General features: G+C 41.5%; 1 protein-coding gene across 3 annotated transcripts in view; it reads left to right on the top strand.

Annotated features, from left to right (window-relative positions):
• LOC149470715 (uromodulin-like) overlaps positions 1-18016 on the top strand; it is a 70870-nt gene that overhangs the window by 41458 nt on the left and 11396 nt on the right. For all 3 annotated transcript variants that reach the window (XM_089661663.1, XM_089661658.1, XM_089661650.1), the window contains 5 exons: positions 5257-6087; positions 7120-7233; positions 11234-11436; positions 12563-12717; positions 15271-15519. In XM_089661663.1, the coding sequence (XP_089517789.1) occupies positions 5257-6087; positions 7120-7233; positions 11234-11436; positions 12563-12717; positions 15271-15519 (1552 nt within the window). The remainder of the gene's footprint in view (positions 1-5256; positions 6088-7119; positions 7234-11233; positions 11437-12562; positions 12718-15270; positions 15520-18016) is intronic.

Raw genomic sequence — 18016 nt, 5'->3', positions numbered from 1 at the left:
GGAGACACGACCGCTGGATGACACCGGGAGCACTGGCCTCTGGCTGCGACTAGTGCTGCCTCGACCCCTTCCTCTGCTGCCACGTCTGCTCGCTCCTGAAACATTGCCTCCTCTGCCACTCCTCTGCGTGTTGTCTGACATACTCTTTAATTCAACGATTCTGTGTCCCTGAGTAACGATTCTGTGTCCCTGAGTAACAGTTCTGTGTCCCTGAGTAACAATTCTGTGTCCCTGAGTAACAATTCTGTGTCCCTGAGTAACAATTCTGTGTCCCTGAGTAACAATTCTGTGTCTGTCCCTGAGTAACAGTTCTGTGTCCCTGAGTAACAGTTCTGTGTCCCTGAGTAACAGTTCTGTGTCCATGAGTAACAATTCTGTGTCTGTCCCTGAGTAACAGTTCTGTGTCCCTCAGTAACAATTCTGTGTCTGTCCCTGAGTAACAGTTCTGTGTCCCTGAGTAACAGTTCTGTGTCCCTGAGTAACAGTTCTGTGTCCCTGAGTAACAATTTTGTGTCCCTCAGTAACAATTCTGTGTCCCTCAGTAACAATTCTGTGTCTGTCCCTGAGTAACAGTTCTGTGTCCCTGAGTAACAGTTCTGTGTCCCTGAGTAACAGTTCTGTGTCCATGAGTAACAATTCTGTGTCTGTCCCTGAGTAACAGTTCTGTGTCCCTCAGTAACAATTCAGTGTCTGTCCCTGAGTAACAATTCTGTGTCCCTCAGTAACAATTCTGTGTCCCTCAGTAACAATTCTGTGTCTGTCCCTGAGTAACAGTTCTGTGTCCCTGAGTAACAGTTCTGTGTCCCTGAGTAACAATTCTGTGTCTGTCCCTGAGTAACAATTCTGTGTCCCTCAGTAACAATTCTGTGTCCCTCAGTAACAATTCTGTGTCCCTCAGTAACAATTCTGTGTCTGTCCCTGAGTAACAGTTCTGTGTCCCTGAGTAACAGTTCTGTGTCCCTCAGTAACAATTCTGTGTCCCTCAGTAACAATTCTGTGTCTGTCCCTGAGTAACAGTTCTGTGTCCCTGAGTAACAGTTCTGTGTCCCTGAGTAACAGTTCTGTGTCCCTGAGTAACAATTCTGTGTCTGTCTCTGAGTAACAGTTCTGTGTCCTTGAGTAACAGTTCTGTGTCCCTGAGTAACAGTTCTGTGTCCCTGAGTAACAGTTCTGTGTCCCTGAGTAACAATTCTGTGTCCCTAAGTAACGATTCTGTGTCCCTAAAGTATCTCTGGCCCTAACTCTGGCCCTAATACAGAGAGGTCTGTCTCTCTTGAATGACTGGAGGCAAATGGAGAATTGTAAGATGGCCACAATTTATAGCTCCACCATTACACAGTGCTGGCTGGCTGGCTGCTGATTGGCTAATGCGATCACATGTCATGAATGAATGCATTATGGGTCAGCGCGCCTTGTCTGCGCGCCTTCCCAGAGATCCCCGCTTCGTCGCCACACATGTCGCCGCCATTTTAGGAAAAATTTTGATTCGCGCATCCGAAGTCTGCTAATTTTCGGATTCGGCGCGAATCGTTTTTTTCCTAATATTCGAAACGAATTCCACTTCGCCTAGTTCGATTCGCTCATCTCTAGTAATAAATATAAATACAAATCAGGCATTGTGTCAGTTAGCAAAATCTGTGGAACAGTTTGTATTTGTATTTGTGACCCCCACAGAAAAGTGGAAAAGGCTGACAAATTGTGTAGGTCATTAAGTCTGAGACAAGTGGTGAGAGGTGAGACAGGTATCACTCAAAACAATCACAGAATTAAGAAGTGGTCAGTGGCCGGGTTTATTCTGTCACAGGACTATTTTTTTAAATGTTTTACAATTAGTCTTTATTTTGTTTTGTAAAAGTAACAGTCAGTGGTGAAGAGATGACAACTATTACATATAAAAGTGAAAGGCACAAAGGTGCAAGAACACATCAGGTTCAATATACTTATGATATCAAATCATACATCAATGTATGAGGCAGCAAAACGAACTTGAAATTAATATTATTTCATCAAAGATTTGGGGCGCCACACTGGAATATTAAACTACAAATAGGTTTTATTCCAAAGCATGCAATGATCTCAAGGCATTTTGGGGGACTCAGCCCACCCCCCTCATGAGAGCTGAAGAATATGGGTTTTGGAGAACATGAGCTGGAAATGGGATCAGGATAATAGTGTACTAAAAGTCTCGATTCTCCTTCAGCACTTTCAGTAGCTGATGAATGTAACAAAGAGATCTGAACATTTGGTACACAAATACCCTGATCTCATTTCAAGCTCAAGTCCTCCAAAAGCCATTCTCTCAAGTCCTGATGATGGGAGTGAACTGAGGCACTTGAAACACATTGACTGTTGAGTTCATTACATGTTTTGGATTTTAACATGTTAGCATTCAACATATTTATAAGTAAAGTTGATCCAGAGAATATCAGATTTCCTCTCAGGAGATCAGGAAGGAATTTTTTCCCGTGCTGGAACAGATTGGATTGTGCGTTATTGAGTTTTTTTGCCTTCCTCTGCATCAACAGTGAGTACAGGATAGTGTGTATATACCATTGCATATATTTGTTTGTTTGTTTTCTCCCATTCTATTGGTTAAACTGGATAGACCTTTTTCAACCAGACTAACTATGTACAGTGAAGGAAATGCGTATTTGCTCCCCTGCTGATGCTGAATGTTCGCCCCTCACACAGAAATGATCGGTCTAACAATGGAATGTTCGGTGTACCACTGAGAGACAGAATACAACAACAAATTCAGCAGAAATGCATCTAACAAATGATGACTGATCTGCATGTTCATGAGGGAAATAAGGATTTGATCCCCTTCACAAAACATGACTTAGTACTTGGTGGCCAATCCCTTGTTGGCAATCATAAAGGTCAGACGTTTCCTGGAGTTGGCCCCCAGGTTTGCACACATCTCAGGAGGGATTTTGGCCCACTCCTCTTGGCAGATCCTCTCCAAGTCATTAAGGTTTGGTGGCTGATGTTTGGCAACTTGAACTTTCATCTCCCTCCACAGATTTTCAATCGGATGAAGGTCTGGAGACTGGCTAGGCTACTCCAAGAACATAACGTGCTTTTTATTGAGCTACTGCTTTGTTGCCTTGGCCGTGTGTTTTGGGTCATTGTCATGCAGGAACACCCATCCATGACCCATTTTCAATGCCCTGGCTGAGCGAAGAAGTTTCTCACCCAAGATTTGATGGTACATTGCCCCATCCATCATGCCTTTGATATGGTGCAGTTGTCCTGTCCCCTTAGCAGAAAAACACCCCCAAAGCAGAATGTTTCCACCACCACATTTCACAGTTGGGATGGTGTTCTTGGGGTCATAGGCAGCATTCCTCCTCCTCCAATCACAGTGAGTTGAGTTGATGCCAAAGAGCTGGATTTTGGTCTCATCTGACCACAACACTTTCATCCAGGCCTCCTCTGCATCATTCAGATGTTCAGTGGTAGACTTCAGACGGGCATGGACATGGGCTTTCTTGAGCAGAGGGACCTTACGGGCACTGCAGGATTTCAGTCCTTGTCGGCGTAGTGTGTTACCAATTGTTTTCTTGGTGACTGTGGTCCCAGCTGCCTGGAGATCATTGACAAGATCCTCACGTGTAGTTCTGGGATGATTCCTCACTGTTCTCATGATCATTGACACTCCACGAGGTGAGATCTTGCATGGTGCACCAGACCTAGGGAGACTGACACTTGTTTTGTGTTTCTTCCATTTGCGAATGATTGCACCAACTGTTGTCACCTTCTCACCAAGCTGCTTGGCCATAGTTTGGTAGCCCAGTCCAGCCTTGTGTAGGTCTACCATCTTGTCCCTGACATCCTTGGACAGCTCTTTGGTCTTTGCCATGGTGGAGAGTTTGGAATCTGATGGTTTGATTGCTCCTGTGGACAGGTGTCTTTTATACAGATAACAAAATGAAATTAGCAGCACTCCCTTTAAGAGACTGATTCTAATCTCACCTTGTTACCTGTATGAGAGACACCTGGGAGCCAGAAATCCTGCTGAATGATAGGGGATCAAATACTTATTTCCCTCATGAACATGCAGATCAGTGCATAATCACATGCATTTCTTTTGAATTTGTTGTTGCTATTCTGTCTCTCAGTGTTACAATACTCCGAACATTTGATTTTTAGGCCGATCATTTCTGTGTGAGTGGACAAACATTCAAAATTAGCAGGGGATCAAATACACATTTCCTTCACTGTAACTATGTAATTCTGGTGTGGTATACTCTGGGTCGTCTATTATGTTGTGGGCTCTCAGCTCCAACCCAAATAGCCCGAGGAGTCCAGATGTTCTCAAATTTAAAACTTTTATCTTTCCTTACGGCTAACAATTTTTCAAAGGCTTAATGTATTTGAACCAATATAACAGCTTCAGATAAATTTGGTGCAAAGTTTTTTTTTCCAATGTCTGACAGTCAGTCTTGCTGCCAAGAGAATTTGAGTGACCACAGTGTGAAAGCATGGGAGAAAGTCATCTATTTCTAAGTTTAGGATGGTTATTGGGAGTTTAGATGAAGTCATGACCATTGTTACTTCTGAAATAATTTAAAAGATTTTCTGCCAGAAGCTACAGAGGGTTTTTCATTACCATATAGTGTGCATCAGGTTGCCTACTTGTTGCTGCAGTGCTATTTTAAAGCAGTTGATTGTGGAATCTGCCTATAAATAAAATCTGTGCCTCAAATCTTCCTCAATGCTCCCGTTTATGGTTTGTCTAGCTGTGCTACAGAATTGATACGCATCCCACATTGTTACTGTGAAGATTGTTGTAGGTACAGGAGCTATATTTGTGAATGGGTCACAAAACATTGAGGGTCCTGACCCCTATTTTCTCCCTCACTGATCCCATGGCCTCCATTATGACCCGATGTCCACCTATTACTCTTCTTATCTGGCGCTGAGATACCTTCATCTGCAGCTATGAAAATATTTAACCTCGGAGAGTTTCAACCCACTAGATCTGTGGTCAGAGACCTCTGTGACAGCCTCAGGGGAGATAATGTGTTCAGCATGTCACAAGGCAGATGGGCCAGAGGGGAGGTCAGGTGGAGTGGCAAGAGGCAGAATGTAGTGTGTTTGGTGGGGGCAACTTCTTTTATTGTGCCTGACTGAAAAAGTCTGCTATGGCACCCAAACATTTAGAATGTGTTTCTCCAGACATTAGTTCACTGTATTTTCCTATTTCTTAGAAATCTACCTACCCAAAAAAACCCACTTTTTTCACTTTTCTAGGAACTTGTTCAGATTCTGACTGCCACCCAGATGCCACTTGTTCGGAGTTTGGAGGATACGGGGAGTGCACATGTAAAGAGGGATTTGCTGGAGATGGAAAATCTTGTACTGATATAGATGAATGTCAGGATTATTACACCAACACTTGTTATTATTATGGTAGTGGTTCCTGTGTGAACACTGTCGGATCTTACACCTGTGATTGTTACTCCGGATTTGAATATAAAGAAGGAGTTGGCTGTGTTGATATTGATGAGTGTGCGGACAGATCTCTGAATGACTGTGATCCAGTAGCTATATGTACAAATGATTATTATGGACCTTACTACACCTGTGCTTGTTCCTATGGATACTATGGAGATGGAAGACACTGTGAAGTCAATGAATGCCAACAAGGAACTCCATGTGGCTCTAATGAAGACTGTGTTAAGTACAGTGGATCATATTCCTGTATTGACCCTTGCTCCAGCTACACCGAACTTAATGATCCCTGGCGCAGCACTTCTAATACATATGATTATAGTAATTACTGGTGGTATTGGTATCATTGTGACTATGGCATGTCTGGCTGGTATCGGTTTAAAGGAGAATATGACCAACATATCCCAGAACACTGCGTACCACAATTTAGCTGTGGGACTGGTATCCCCATTTGGATGAACGGCTCCCACCCTACAAGCAGTGACGGCGTTGTTAATCGTGTAGCTTGTTCCAACACGTATGATGGATGCTGCACACAACCTTTCAATATTTCTGTGAAAATGTGTCCGGGAGGATTTTATGTGTATAAGCTACAGAGTCCACCAAGCTGCAACTTTGGCTATTGTACAGGTAAGTATTGGCACAAAGCATCATTCAGTGTGTTGTCTTCATTTATAAAACTAGATTTACACTCACTGGCTACTTTATTAGGTCAACCTTGCTGGTACCAAGACCCACACCATGACACCACCAAACCCAGCCTGAACCTTTGATACAAGGCAGAATGGATCCGTGCTTTATTGTTGTTTAGGCCAAGTTCTGACCCTACCATATGAATTTTGCAGCAACCAGTCTGCTCATTTATTATTATTATTATACAGTATTTATATGGCGCTAAAAAGTTTGCTCAGCGCTGTACATTATAGTGGGGACAGTACATGAGACAATACAGTAACAATACAATACACGAGGGGCTCGAGGGCCCTGCTCTTTCAAGCTTACAATCTAGGAGGGAGGGGATAGTGGTACAGGAGGAAGGTGCTGTGGGGGATGGAATGGTAGGAGGATATCGGCTGTTAGGTGAGGGCGGGGTAGGCTTCCCTGAAGAGATGGGTTTTCAGGGTGCGCCTAAAGGTGAGGAGGGTAGGTGACAGTCCGATGGATTGGGGTAGTGAGTTCCAGGGGATGGGGGAAGTCCTGGAGAAGTCCTGCATTCGGGCGTGGGAGGAGGAGACCAGGGAGCTAGAAAGTAGGAGGTCTTGTGACCTCCTCTCCTGATTCTCCTCTGACCTCTGACATCAACAAGGCATTTTCCTCCACACGACTGCCACTCACTGGATATTTTTTCTTTTTTGGACCATTCTCTGTAAACCCTGGAGATGGTTGTGCGTGAAAATCCCAGTAGATCAGCAGTTTTTGAAATCCTCAAACCAGCCCATCTGGCACCAACAACCATGTCATGTTCAAAGTCACTTAAATCCCTTTTTGCCCCATTTTGATGCTTGGTTCGAACTTCAGCAAATGTGATTGGCTGATCAGCAATTTGTATTACCAAGAAATTGAACAAGCATACCTAAGAAAGTGGCCGGTGTGTATATATATATTTATGTGCTGTCTTTTCTTTCAGTTTCTAAAACATTCTTTGTGTTCCTTCTCTTCTAGAATCGAAATATAGCTGTTCAGGGGTGGACTGCGCTCCGGATGAGGAATGTAGAATTGTGGACGGAGTTCCTGGCTGTTACTGTAAATATGGAATACAACAAGGAAATCTAGCAGGTAGGTTATAAAACATGATGATATAAAGGAAATTAATAAAGGAGCTCTTATAACTTTTTTAAGAGGTCTGTTATGAAGGATTCGCTAGGAAATATGGCCAGTGAGTTATTGGGGGGCTATTTTTCCCTTGTGGTAGTCTTTTGCATTCTTCTGACCTGTCAAACACCCCTTGTCACCAGTACAGAAAGCTGTCAAAACATCATTTAAGGAACCAGAGGGTCCAAAAAATGTATTCAAAAAAACAGCAGGCCAATGTGCTTTGGTGCCAGGCTGCATCCTCTTCTTCAGGGATTGAAAAACTGTATAAGATGACAAATCAGGACTCTGTCTAATTCAGATATTCTAGGAAGAAACTGGTGGAGAACCAATGCTAAGAAACAAACCTCTGGTAGCAAAGTATTGGCTGCTGGAAAAAATATCCAGCAGTTTTCTTTAGAAAATGTGAATTAAACAGCACTGAATTTTCCTCCTAATCCCTGAAGCATGGAATGCAGCTTGTCCCCCAAAGCAGATTCGTTCATTGTTCTTGCAAATAAAGCTATTTGGATTCTAGTTTCTATGGAGTGAGGTTTTCTTTCGCCTTTTGGTTCCTAGATTTCTTCCAAGGAGTCTGTGCAGGCCTTTCTTATTTTAAGAGAAGCCTATCTGGAGCCATTTCATTTTTTAAAAAGAACAACTTTTTTCCCGAGAGTGCCACTTGGAATCCATCGCAGAGCCAATGCCTTTCATCCAAGCCCTTTCAAAATATTTGAATACAACAGGCAAAACTGCTAGCTAGAGCTCTCCATACTGTGCTGGAGAAAATTAAAACAAATAGTTAAAATATTATAGTATAAAATAATATTAATTGTACAATTTTTAATGTAAGAAAATACAGTTAGCCCAGGATAGGAACATTTTCAGCTCAGCCAGGCAAATTTTAGAATTGAGGATAGTGGCGCTTGATAAGTGGAATAAAAGTGTCCTTGTCTGTTGTCTTTGGGGAGGATGACCATGCACACTACTTAATGTTGACAAAAAAATAAAAAAAAAACAATGGTGCTCTAAAACAAACATGTTCTGGCTTATACAGTCATGGCCGAAATTGTTGGCACCCTTGATATTTTTCCTGAAAATCAAGTATTTCACACAAAAAAGGTATTGCATTAACACATGTTTTGCTATACACATGTTTATTCCCTTTGTATGTATTGGAACAAATATAAAACAGAGGCAGAAAAGCAAATATGACATAATGTCACACAAAACCCCAAAAATGGGCTGGACAAAAGTATTGGCACCCTTAACTTAATATTTGGTTGCACACCCTTTGGAAAACATAACTGAAATCAGTCGCTTCCTATAACCATCAATAAGCTTCTGACACCTCTCACCCGGAATTTTGGACCACTCTTCCTTTGCAAACAGCTCCAGGTCTCTCTTATTGGAAGGACACCTTTTCCCAACAGCAATTTTAAGATCTCTCCACAGGTGTTCAATGGGATTTAGATCTGGGCTCATTGCTGGCCACTTCAGAACTCTCCAGCGCTTCTTTGCCATCCATTTCTGAGTGCTTTTTGACGTATGTTTGGGGTCATTGTCCTGCTGGAAGACCCAGGATCTTGGACGCAAACCCAGCTTTCTGACACTGGGCCCTACAGTGCGACCCAAAATCCTTTGGTAATCCTCAGATTTCATGATGCCTTGCACACAGTCAAGGCACCCAGTGCCAGAGGCAGCAAAACAACCCCAAAACATCATTGAACCTCCACCATATTTTACCGTAGGTACTGTGTTTTGTTCTTTGTAGGCCTCATTCCGTTTTCGGTAAACAGTAGAATGATGTGCTTTACCGAAAAGCTCTATCTTGGTCTCATCTGTCCACAAGACGTTTTCCCAGAAGGCTTTTGGCTTACTCAAGTACATTTTGGCAAACTGTAGTCTTGCTTTTTTATGTCTCTGTGTCAGCAGTGGGGTCCTCCTGGGTCTCCTGCCATAGCGTTTCATTTCATTTAAATGTCGACGGATAGTTCGCGCTGACACTGATGCTCCCTGAGCCTGTAGGACAGCTTGAATGTCTTTGGAACATGTTTGGGGCTGCTTATCCACCATCCGGACTATTCTGCGTTGCAATCTTTCATCAATTTTCCTCATCCGTCCACGACCAGGGAGATTAGCTACAGTGCCATGGGTTGCAAACTTCTTGATAATGTTGCGCACTGTGGACAAAGGCAAATCTAGTTCTCTGGAGATGGACTTGTAACCTTGAGATTGTTGATATTTTGCCACAATTTTGGTTCTCAGGTCCTCAGACAGTTCTCGTCTCCTCTTTCTGTTGTCCATGCTTAGTGTGGCACAGACAGACACACAATGCAAAGGTTAAGTGAACGTCTCTCCTTTTTATCTGCTTTCAGGTGTGATTTCTATATTGCCCACACCTGTTACTTGCCCCAGGTGAGTTTACAGGAGCATCACATGCTTGTAACATTCTTATTTATCCGCAGTTGTGAAAGGGTGCCAATACTTTTGTCCAGCCCATTTTTGGAGGTTTGTGTGACATTATGTCGAATTTGCTTTCTTTCCTCCCTTTTTTTGTTTTGTCCCAATACACACAAAGGGAATAAACATGTGTATAGCAAAACATGTGTTAATGCAATACGTTTCGTGAGAAATACATGATTTCCTGGAGAAATATCAAGGGTGCCAACAATTTCGGCCATGACTGTATGGTTTAATATTGCTAAAGTTCCATCTCCTTTCTTTATATCAGTTTTTATGTCTTTGTTGAGTCCTTTAGAGTTTAGATTAAGGCTCTATTGAGAACATTGCTCTCTGTACAAACCAGAACTCATTTCTGCCCCCTTTTTGTTATAAGCCACACCCCATCCATCCTACTGCCTAATGCCAAATCCTAGTGGTCAATAAATGCTGTGGCATTAAACTTGAATAACAAGGGGTGGGCATAGCATTAAGAGGGGTCGGAGCTTAGCGGAGACTGGGGCAGATGTCATATCCTCTATAAATCCAAGTTTTGGAGTCCAATTTGAAGTATAATAAATGTTCTTCCATGTCCACCACCTGCACTCTAGCAGCATTGTTACCAGGTTCAGTTATGAATTAAAAAATTGGGAATGTGCATGTCCCGTTTCCCCTAAAACGCTAGTTATTATGCACATGGCTGGATGAATGGCACTGATAGATGTCTTTCAGCTCTAATAAGGTTCTACTAGAAGACATCTCCATATAAAATGCCCCCCCCCCTCTTAAAAATCAGTTTTGTGTTATTGGAGACCATTATTCTTTGCAGTACTGGTCTCCTAGGAGGCAAAAATGTGTTCCATATGGTACTTTCCTGCTGGAATAGGATAGCTAATACATTTTTATCCCCTCTTTAGTGTACAGCCAAAGGGTCTTTTTAAATCCCAACCCTCATTCACTCATTTACTAAATGCAGTCAGCTCATTTAAAGGATACATTCACTTAAATACACATCTTTTTGTGGGTAAAACAATGCAAATTTATATTTTTTTAACATTTCAGCCTGTAAGGCATTGCACCCATGATAATCAGATTGCCTGGATACATTGTATGGGCAGGCAGTTACTGAATGACAGGAAATATCAATGAAATACCTATAGCACTCCCGAGTAGTTCACTGAGAACAACAAGCCATCAGAGGCTGATGGTGATTTGTGAATGAAGCGGCTTGGTGGGTGGATCCCCACACAGCTGCATTCTTTTTTTTTTTCAAATGGTGACAGCGAGTGCGGGAAGAAGATCCCCAGATTGCTGTCACAGGGAGGAAGTGGATCAGGAAGAGGCCGCAGGAGTGAGAACATGTAACATGTTTAACCCTAAAAACAGTTGGAACATGTAATGTGTTTCTAAAGGTGAACTTATGCTTTAAGCAATCCATTGTTAGTGAAGCAAATGAGTCAGGTGGATAACAAAGTAGATCTTCCAGTATATTATATTATACTGATAGTATATATCAATATGGGTTTTCATTCTACCTATGTAGATGACCGTAAACCACAAGTCACCTGTGGCCTGGAGAACATAGAAGTGAGGTTCAGCAAATGTCTCCTGGAGCAGCTGGGCTATGACACGTCATACTTTCATCTGAGCGACAATTCCTGCCGAGGATTCATTGAAAGAAGTAATAAAAGTTACATCACTCTCATCACACAGCCATCAGATGGTAGATGTGGGGGATTCATTGGGGTACGTAGAATCTACTGCCATGTTATCTGATGTTGGGTTCATGAAATCTTTGCATTACCATTGTCCCCATTTATTTAATCCAAGGCTTCCCGCTCCCCATTACCATTGAATGGGCCTTTGATCTTTATAAACAAATGTCCAGTTTTGGTCATCACCATATCATTATATCACCTTCTCTAAGTGCATTCAATAAGTTGTGTTCAATATACAGATCATTCATACAGAAGTCAGTTCATATTTTTTTTTTCACTGGACTTCTTTATCAATGTACTTTGAGAAAGTGACATGAGGACATGGAATGGACCTGTTACTATTCACACTAAGTACATGAATGGGTATGCTACTTTTATGTTACTTTTTTAATCGCCTCATGATTATGAATGATGTAATTAAATCATTTTAATGCATTGGATATGGAATCATACATTATATTATCTGTATTATGAACAATATGAACAGAATTTAATAAAAGTAAAAAATTTACCTGATATATTTCAAATATACAGCAGATTTCCTGTAGTGATCTGACAGCAGAAAACCACTAAGGGGGTATATAGATAAAGCAAGTAAACCCGGGATATTCACCTACCCATCATCCCTTCTTCCCATTCTCTGTCCAATCAAAGGCTACATACTGGTGAAAATCCTCAATTGATGGATCTGAATGCACGGTGAGAAGGTTTGATGCTGAGTATCTTCTAGCAGACTTGCCGGCTTTCCAATCAGAATCAATAAAATGATTTGTAAATCACAAATGTTTAGAACAGATCGGGGTCAGCAGCTGTAACTATTTAACTGAGCCTTGGATTCCCCCTTGAAGAACAGGAGACCCAAATGAGCAGTAAAAGGTGACTCAGTCCAGGTGTTGGATGATCTCTATGGTGGAGGATACAACAGGAACAGACAGAGAGCGATCAGTAAACCAATCATTGGTCACTTTATTGGTGTTTTGACTCATTTTGTTGCCTTGCTTTGATAAAAATGGCAGCTCACAGCGTGCGTCAGACTTCAGAGGAAATGAGCCGGAAACATGACTACATGACAATAACATACAATAAGTCATATATATTTTTGCCTGGAATTGTTGTTTAATTTTTTAACTTTTACTGTAAATGTTATTTTTCAGAACGATGGAACTGATATCACATATACAAACACCGTATACCTAACACCAAAATCTGACGGAGTGATTATTAGAGATGAGTACCCCATTGACTTCCATTGCTCTTATCCATCAGACATGGAGATCAACCTTCTAACCGCTATTAGCAGCTTCGTAGCGTGAGTCACTTTCCTTGGTACCTTTCCTAGATACAGGTGTAGTGCTGAATGGAGAAAATGGAAGTCCGGCACCAACACAGTTTGGACTAAAACAGTTACAGACTTTATTTGATATCCATCAAGTCAATAAAAAATCCATAATATAAAAAGATTAACGTGTTTCTGCCCCTTCCGGGCCTTAGTCATAATAATTTTTACAACTAAGGCCCAGAAGGGGCAAAAACACGTTAATCTTTTTATTTTTTGGATTCTTTTATTGACTTGATAGATAAAAATGAAAGTCTGTAACTATTTTATTCCAAAGTGTGTCGGTGATGGACTTCCATTTTCTCCATGCTTATCTATGACAAGCACAGTGTATGTCCTGGCATAGACCAAGTACCCTGCTGAACTAATTGGTGTCCAGTCCTGTAGAAATGTATTTCTTTGATGATTTATACATCAGGTTCTATTTTATACATCAAATATGCTTTTAAATGGTTTGCCTTTAATCCTCTATGTATAAATGATAAATTATTTGTTCAACTTTAAGCCCTGACTATTAAACGTTCAATAACTGCCTAACCTTGTCCTCTTCTGATACAGACCATATTCATTTCCTTCTGGTTTATCCTCCACGATCATGTGAAAGAGGAGCTGAGGAATGAAGGGGCTCTACAAAGACCTATAATGTTCAGCATACACACTATATTGCCAAAACTATTTGGACATGCCTTTACACACACATGAACTTTAATGGCCTCCCAGTCTTAGTCCGTAGGGTTCAATATTGAGTTGGCCCCACCCTTTGCAGCTATAACAGCTTCAACTCTTCTGGGAAGGCCGTCCACAAGGTTTAGGAGGGTGTCTATGGGAAGGTTGGACCATTCTTCCAGAAGCACATTTGTGAGGGCAGACACTGATGTCGGGGGAGGAGGCCTGGCTCGCAGTCTCCACTCTAATTCATCCCAAAGATGATCTATTGAGTTGAGATCAGGACTCTGTGCAGGACAGTCAAGTTCCTCCACCCCAAACTGGCTCCTCCATGTCTTTATGGACCTTGTTTTATGCACTGGTACGCAGTCATGTTGGAACAGGAAGGGGCCATCCCCAAACTTTTCCCACAAAGTTGGGAGCATGAAATTGTCCAAAATGTCTTGGTAGGCTGACGCCTTAAGAGTTCCCTTCATTGCAACTAGGGGGCCAAGCCCAACCCCTGAAAATCAGCCCCACACCATAATCCCCCTCGACTAAACTACACTTGTCACAATGCAGTCAGGCAAGTACTGTTCTCCTGGCAACCACCAAATCCAGACATGTCCATCGGATTGCAAGAGAAATGTGATTTGTCACTCCATAGAACACGTCTCAACTGCTCTAGAGTCCAGTGGCGGTATACTTTACACCATGGCATCTGACGCTTTGCATTGTACTTGGTGATGGAAGGCTTGGATGCAGCCGCTCGGCCATGGAAACCCATTCCATGAAGCTCTCTACGCACTGTTGTTGGGCTCATCTGAAGGCCACACCAAGTTTGGAGGTCTTTAGCTATTGACTCTGCAGACAGTTGGTGACTTCTGCGCACTGTGCGCTTCAGCATGCGCTGACCCCGCTCTGTCATGTGACGTGGCCTACCACTTGGTGGCTGAGTGGCTGTTGTTCCCAGTTGCTTCCACTTTGTTATAATCCCACTAACAGTTGAGCGTGGAATATTTAGTAGCCAGGAAATGTCACGGATGGACATATTGCACGGGTGACAACCTATCACGGGACCACGCTTGGAGTCACTGAGCTCCTGAGAGCGACCCATTCTTTCACCAATGTTTGTAGAAGCCGTATGCATGTCTAGGGGCTTGATTGTATACACCTGTATCCATGGAGGGGATTGGAACACCTGAATCACATGATATGGAGGGGATTGGAACACCTGAATCACATGATATGGAGGGGATGGGAACACCTGAATCACATGATTGGGAGGGCTGGCCCAATACTTTTGGCAATATAGTGTATATGGTCTTATACGTAACCTGGGTGGTAGGCTGCTCTGGTCATGACCCAAGACCCTTACCAGCTAGATATGATATTGTACACAAAGATACACAAATAATTGCAGCACAAACAGCCCCCCTGTGTAAACATTTACATTCGATAGTACTGTGCATATATTAATATTTTATGAAAATGTATCCAATTATGTGAAAAAACTAAAAAGGGATTTTGATTTTCACATAATTAAATAATAGAAGTGAATATCCGCACAATTTGTTGTGTGAGATATCTCAACTCCTTTAGTAAATCAGCCTCAATATCTTCATTATGAGCATTCTCCTTATAGAATAACGGCAGTCTGGCTACAAATCTGAAAGTGGGATGTGATTTATTTTATTTATTTAGTTATTTATTTATTAGATAGTGGAATAAATGTTTGTCGAATGTTGCTGTTATACACAAAAGTTACTTTAGAAATCCTACAACAAAGACACTTTTTCTACATGAGACTAAATATGAACACATCATGTTTTTGTATTTTTTGCTTCTTGTTATTTTAATGATGACTATATTGTGTTACAGCGGGGCCACTATCAACATCGCTGGAACAGCAAATTTCACAATTACGATGGGTCTGTTCCAGGATTCCAGCTACACCACCACATATACTGACTCCGAGGTGTGGCTGGACTCCTCCTCCATGCTATATGTTGGTGTCATTGTAACCGGAGCTACGGCTTCATCGCCATTTGTGCTCGTCATGAAAAACTGCTACGCCTCTCCAACAGCTGACAGCTCCTACGGCCCCCGATATGATATCCTGATAAACCAGTAAGTTCATTACATGTGTTGTATATTATTGGTATCAAGCTATAGTAAGCTTTGTCATTTTATCCTTTTTCCAGCATTGCCAAATAAATACAGAACATCCAATCAGATCTGTAAGTAGGAAAATCTGAATATTCCATTGCAGGATTGGACAAACCCCAGGAGAACCCATATTCCTCAGATATAGCCGAGTGATGAGGATCACAGGAGCCCCATCATTTTATTGGGGATATGGTTGGATGCTTCTCCCTGCCCTTCACTTGATTTATGTGATAGCAATACATGGGGTGACAATGTATACAGAGGAACAGTTGGTTTTCCTGTTGGGTAGATGAAGTGTTGAAGAATGACGATGAAGGAACAGTGGAGTGTAGGTACGGGTGGGAAATGTTACCAAACTTTACTTATGAAAGTAGTAGTTTCAGTCTGAATGGAGTTTGCAAAATGTGTTCTTTAGATTTGACTCGCGGCTCTACAAGGCAAAGTCTAATCAAAGATCATGAGGAATATAAAGCTGCCTGGATAAGCCGGAAGATTTAAAAGGAACTGATGTGGGTAGTGGGGAGACCTATTTTAAAAAAGCTCTGTAGATTTTTAAGAATTTTTATGATAATCTTGGCAAGGGACTGGCATGCTTACCCATCCTTCACCCATGGGGAGTACAGAGCTGAATGCCGGGGGTGCTGGGCTTCTATATGTTGTGTGTGAGTTTGGAGGAGGACACGCTGTGTATATGAAAGAAACTCACAAACAACAGATACAAACCCAGAACAGAAGACATTCAGCTTTGTACCCCCCATGGGTGATGGGTGGGGAAGTATGCAAACCCCTTACAAGATGATAATCAAAATCCTTACAATCTAAAGTACTTTAATGTTCAATAGGTTTTTATTAAGAGTTTTAAGATACATACATCACAAATACAAAGGATCTACAATTGGAGCAAGTGATGGTAACACACATAGGCTGGTAATAGGATCTGCAATACACTTGTACAAGAAAGGAGCATTGAGGCACCTTAACCACTTAAGGATCGCCCTATAGCAGATAAACTGCTACAGAGCAGCCCTCCTGTGCAAAACCACATACATATACATGATTCCACACGTCTGCCTAGGGGGCGCGCACGAGTGCCGCCGGTGTACCACTTTGGCTGTGAGTACTCACAGAAGAAACTGATCTGTGACTTCCGTACAGCGAATGTCCACTGGCACCAGCCAACTATTGGGCAGAGAAATAGATCAGAGCTCTGCCAATGTAAACAAGGCAGAGCTCTGTTCTGACAGAGGGGAAGTGATGGATCCTGTGTCTTTGCAAAGCAGGGAATAAGATCAATCACTTCCCTTAGTAAAAGCAGCACACAGTTTACACTGAAACACTAGCTAGGCACACAGTTAACTCTTTGATCGCCTTAGAAGTTTAGCACCTTCCTCTCCGGTGTCACTACTACAGTGTCAGTCTATCTTTTCAGCACTGATCACTGTATCCGTGTCACTGGTTCCCACAAGGTGTCAGTTAGTGTCCGATTGTCTGATGCAATATCGCAGTCCTTCTATAAGTCACTGATCGCTGCCATTATAAAAAAATTAAAAATAAACATTCCAGTCTATATCCCATAGTTTGTAGACATAACTTTTGTGCAAACCAATCAATATACGCTTATTGGCATTTTTTTACCACAATTATGTAGCAGAATACATTCTGGCCTAAATTTATGAAGAAATTAGATTTTTTAAATGTTTTTATTGGATATGTTTTATAGCAGAAATGTAAAAAAAACAGATTTTTTTAAACTGTCTTTTCTTGTTTATAACGCAAAAAAAAAAGCGCAGTGGTGATCAAAGAATACCAAAAGAAAGCTCTACTTGTGGGCAAAATGACATCAATTTTATTTGGGTATAGCTTTGCATGACCGCGCAATTGTCATGTAAAGTAACACAGTGCCGTGTATAAAAAATGGCCGGGTCATAAATCTTTCGGAGGGCAAGCGGTTAACACTGGCTGCCATTACTTGTATGAAAAAAAAAAATTAAAATTCCAGTCTATATCCCATAGTTTGTAGACATTATAACTTTTGTGCAAACCAATCAATATACGCTTGTTCGCATTTTTTTACCACAATTATGCAGCAGAATACATTCTGGACTAAATTTATTAAGAACAATGTTTTTATTAGATATGTTTTATAGCAGAAATGTAAAAAATATTTTTTTTTAAACTGTGTTTTTTTTTAATTATAACGCAAAAACAACAACGAAAAAAAACCGTAGTGGTGATCAAAGAATACCAAAAGAAAGCTCTACTTGTGGGCAAAATGACATCAATTTTATTTGGGTATAGCTTTGCATGACCGCGCAATTGTCTTGTAAAGTAACGCAGTGCCGTATAAAAAATGGCCGGTCATAAATCTTTCGGAGGGCAAGTGGTTAACACTGGCTGCATGATTTTGTTAAAGTCTCTTTACTTTTTTCAAGTTGTTTTTTTGTATTTGTGTCTAAAT

Source organism: Staurois parvus, unplaced genomic scaffold (genome assembly GCF_062004578.1).
Source record: "Staurois parvus isolate SC_StPar_1 unplaced genomic scaffold, SC_StPar_1.0 ptg000034l, whole genome shotgun sequence".
In the NCBI taxonomy this organism is placed as follows: domain Eukaryota; kingdom Metazoa; phylum Chordata; class Amphibia; order Anura; family Ranidae; genus Staurois; species Staurois parvus.
Note: the sequence above shows the minus strand (reverse complement) of the source record. Positions and strands in the feature narration are given on the sequence as shown.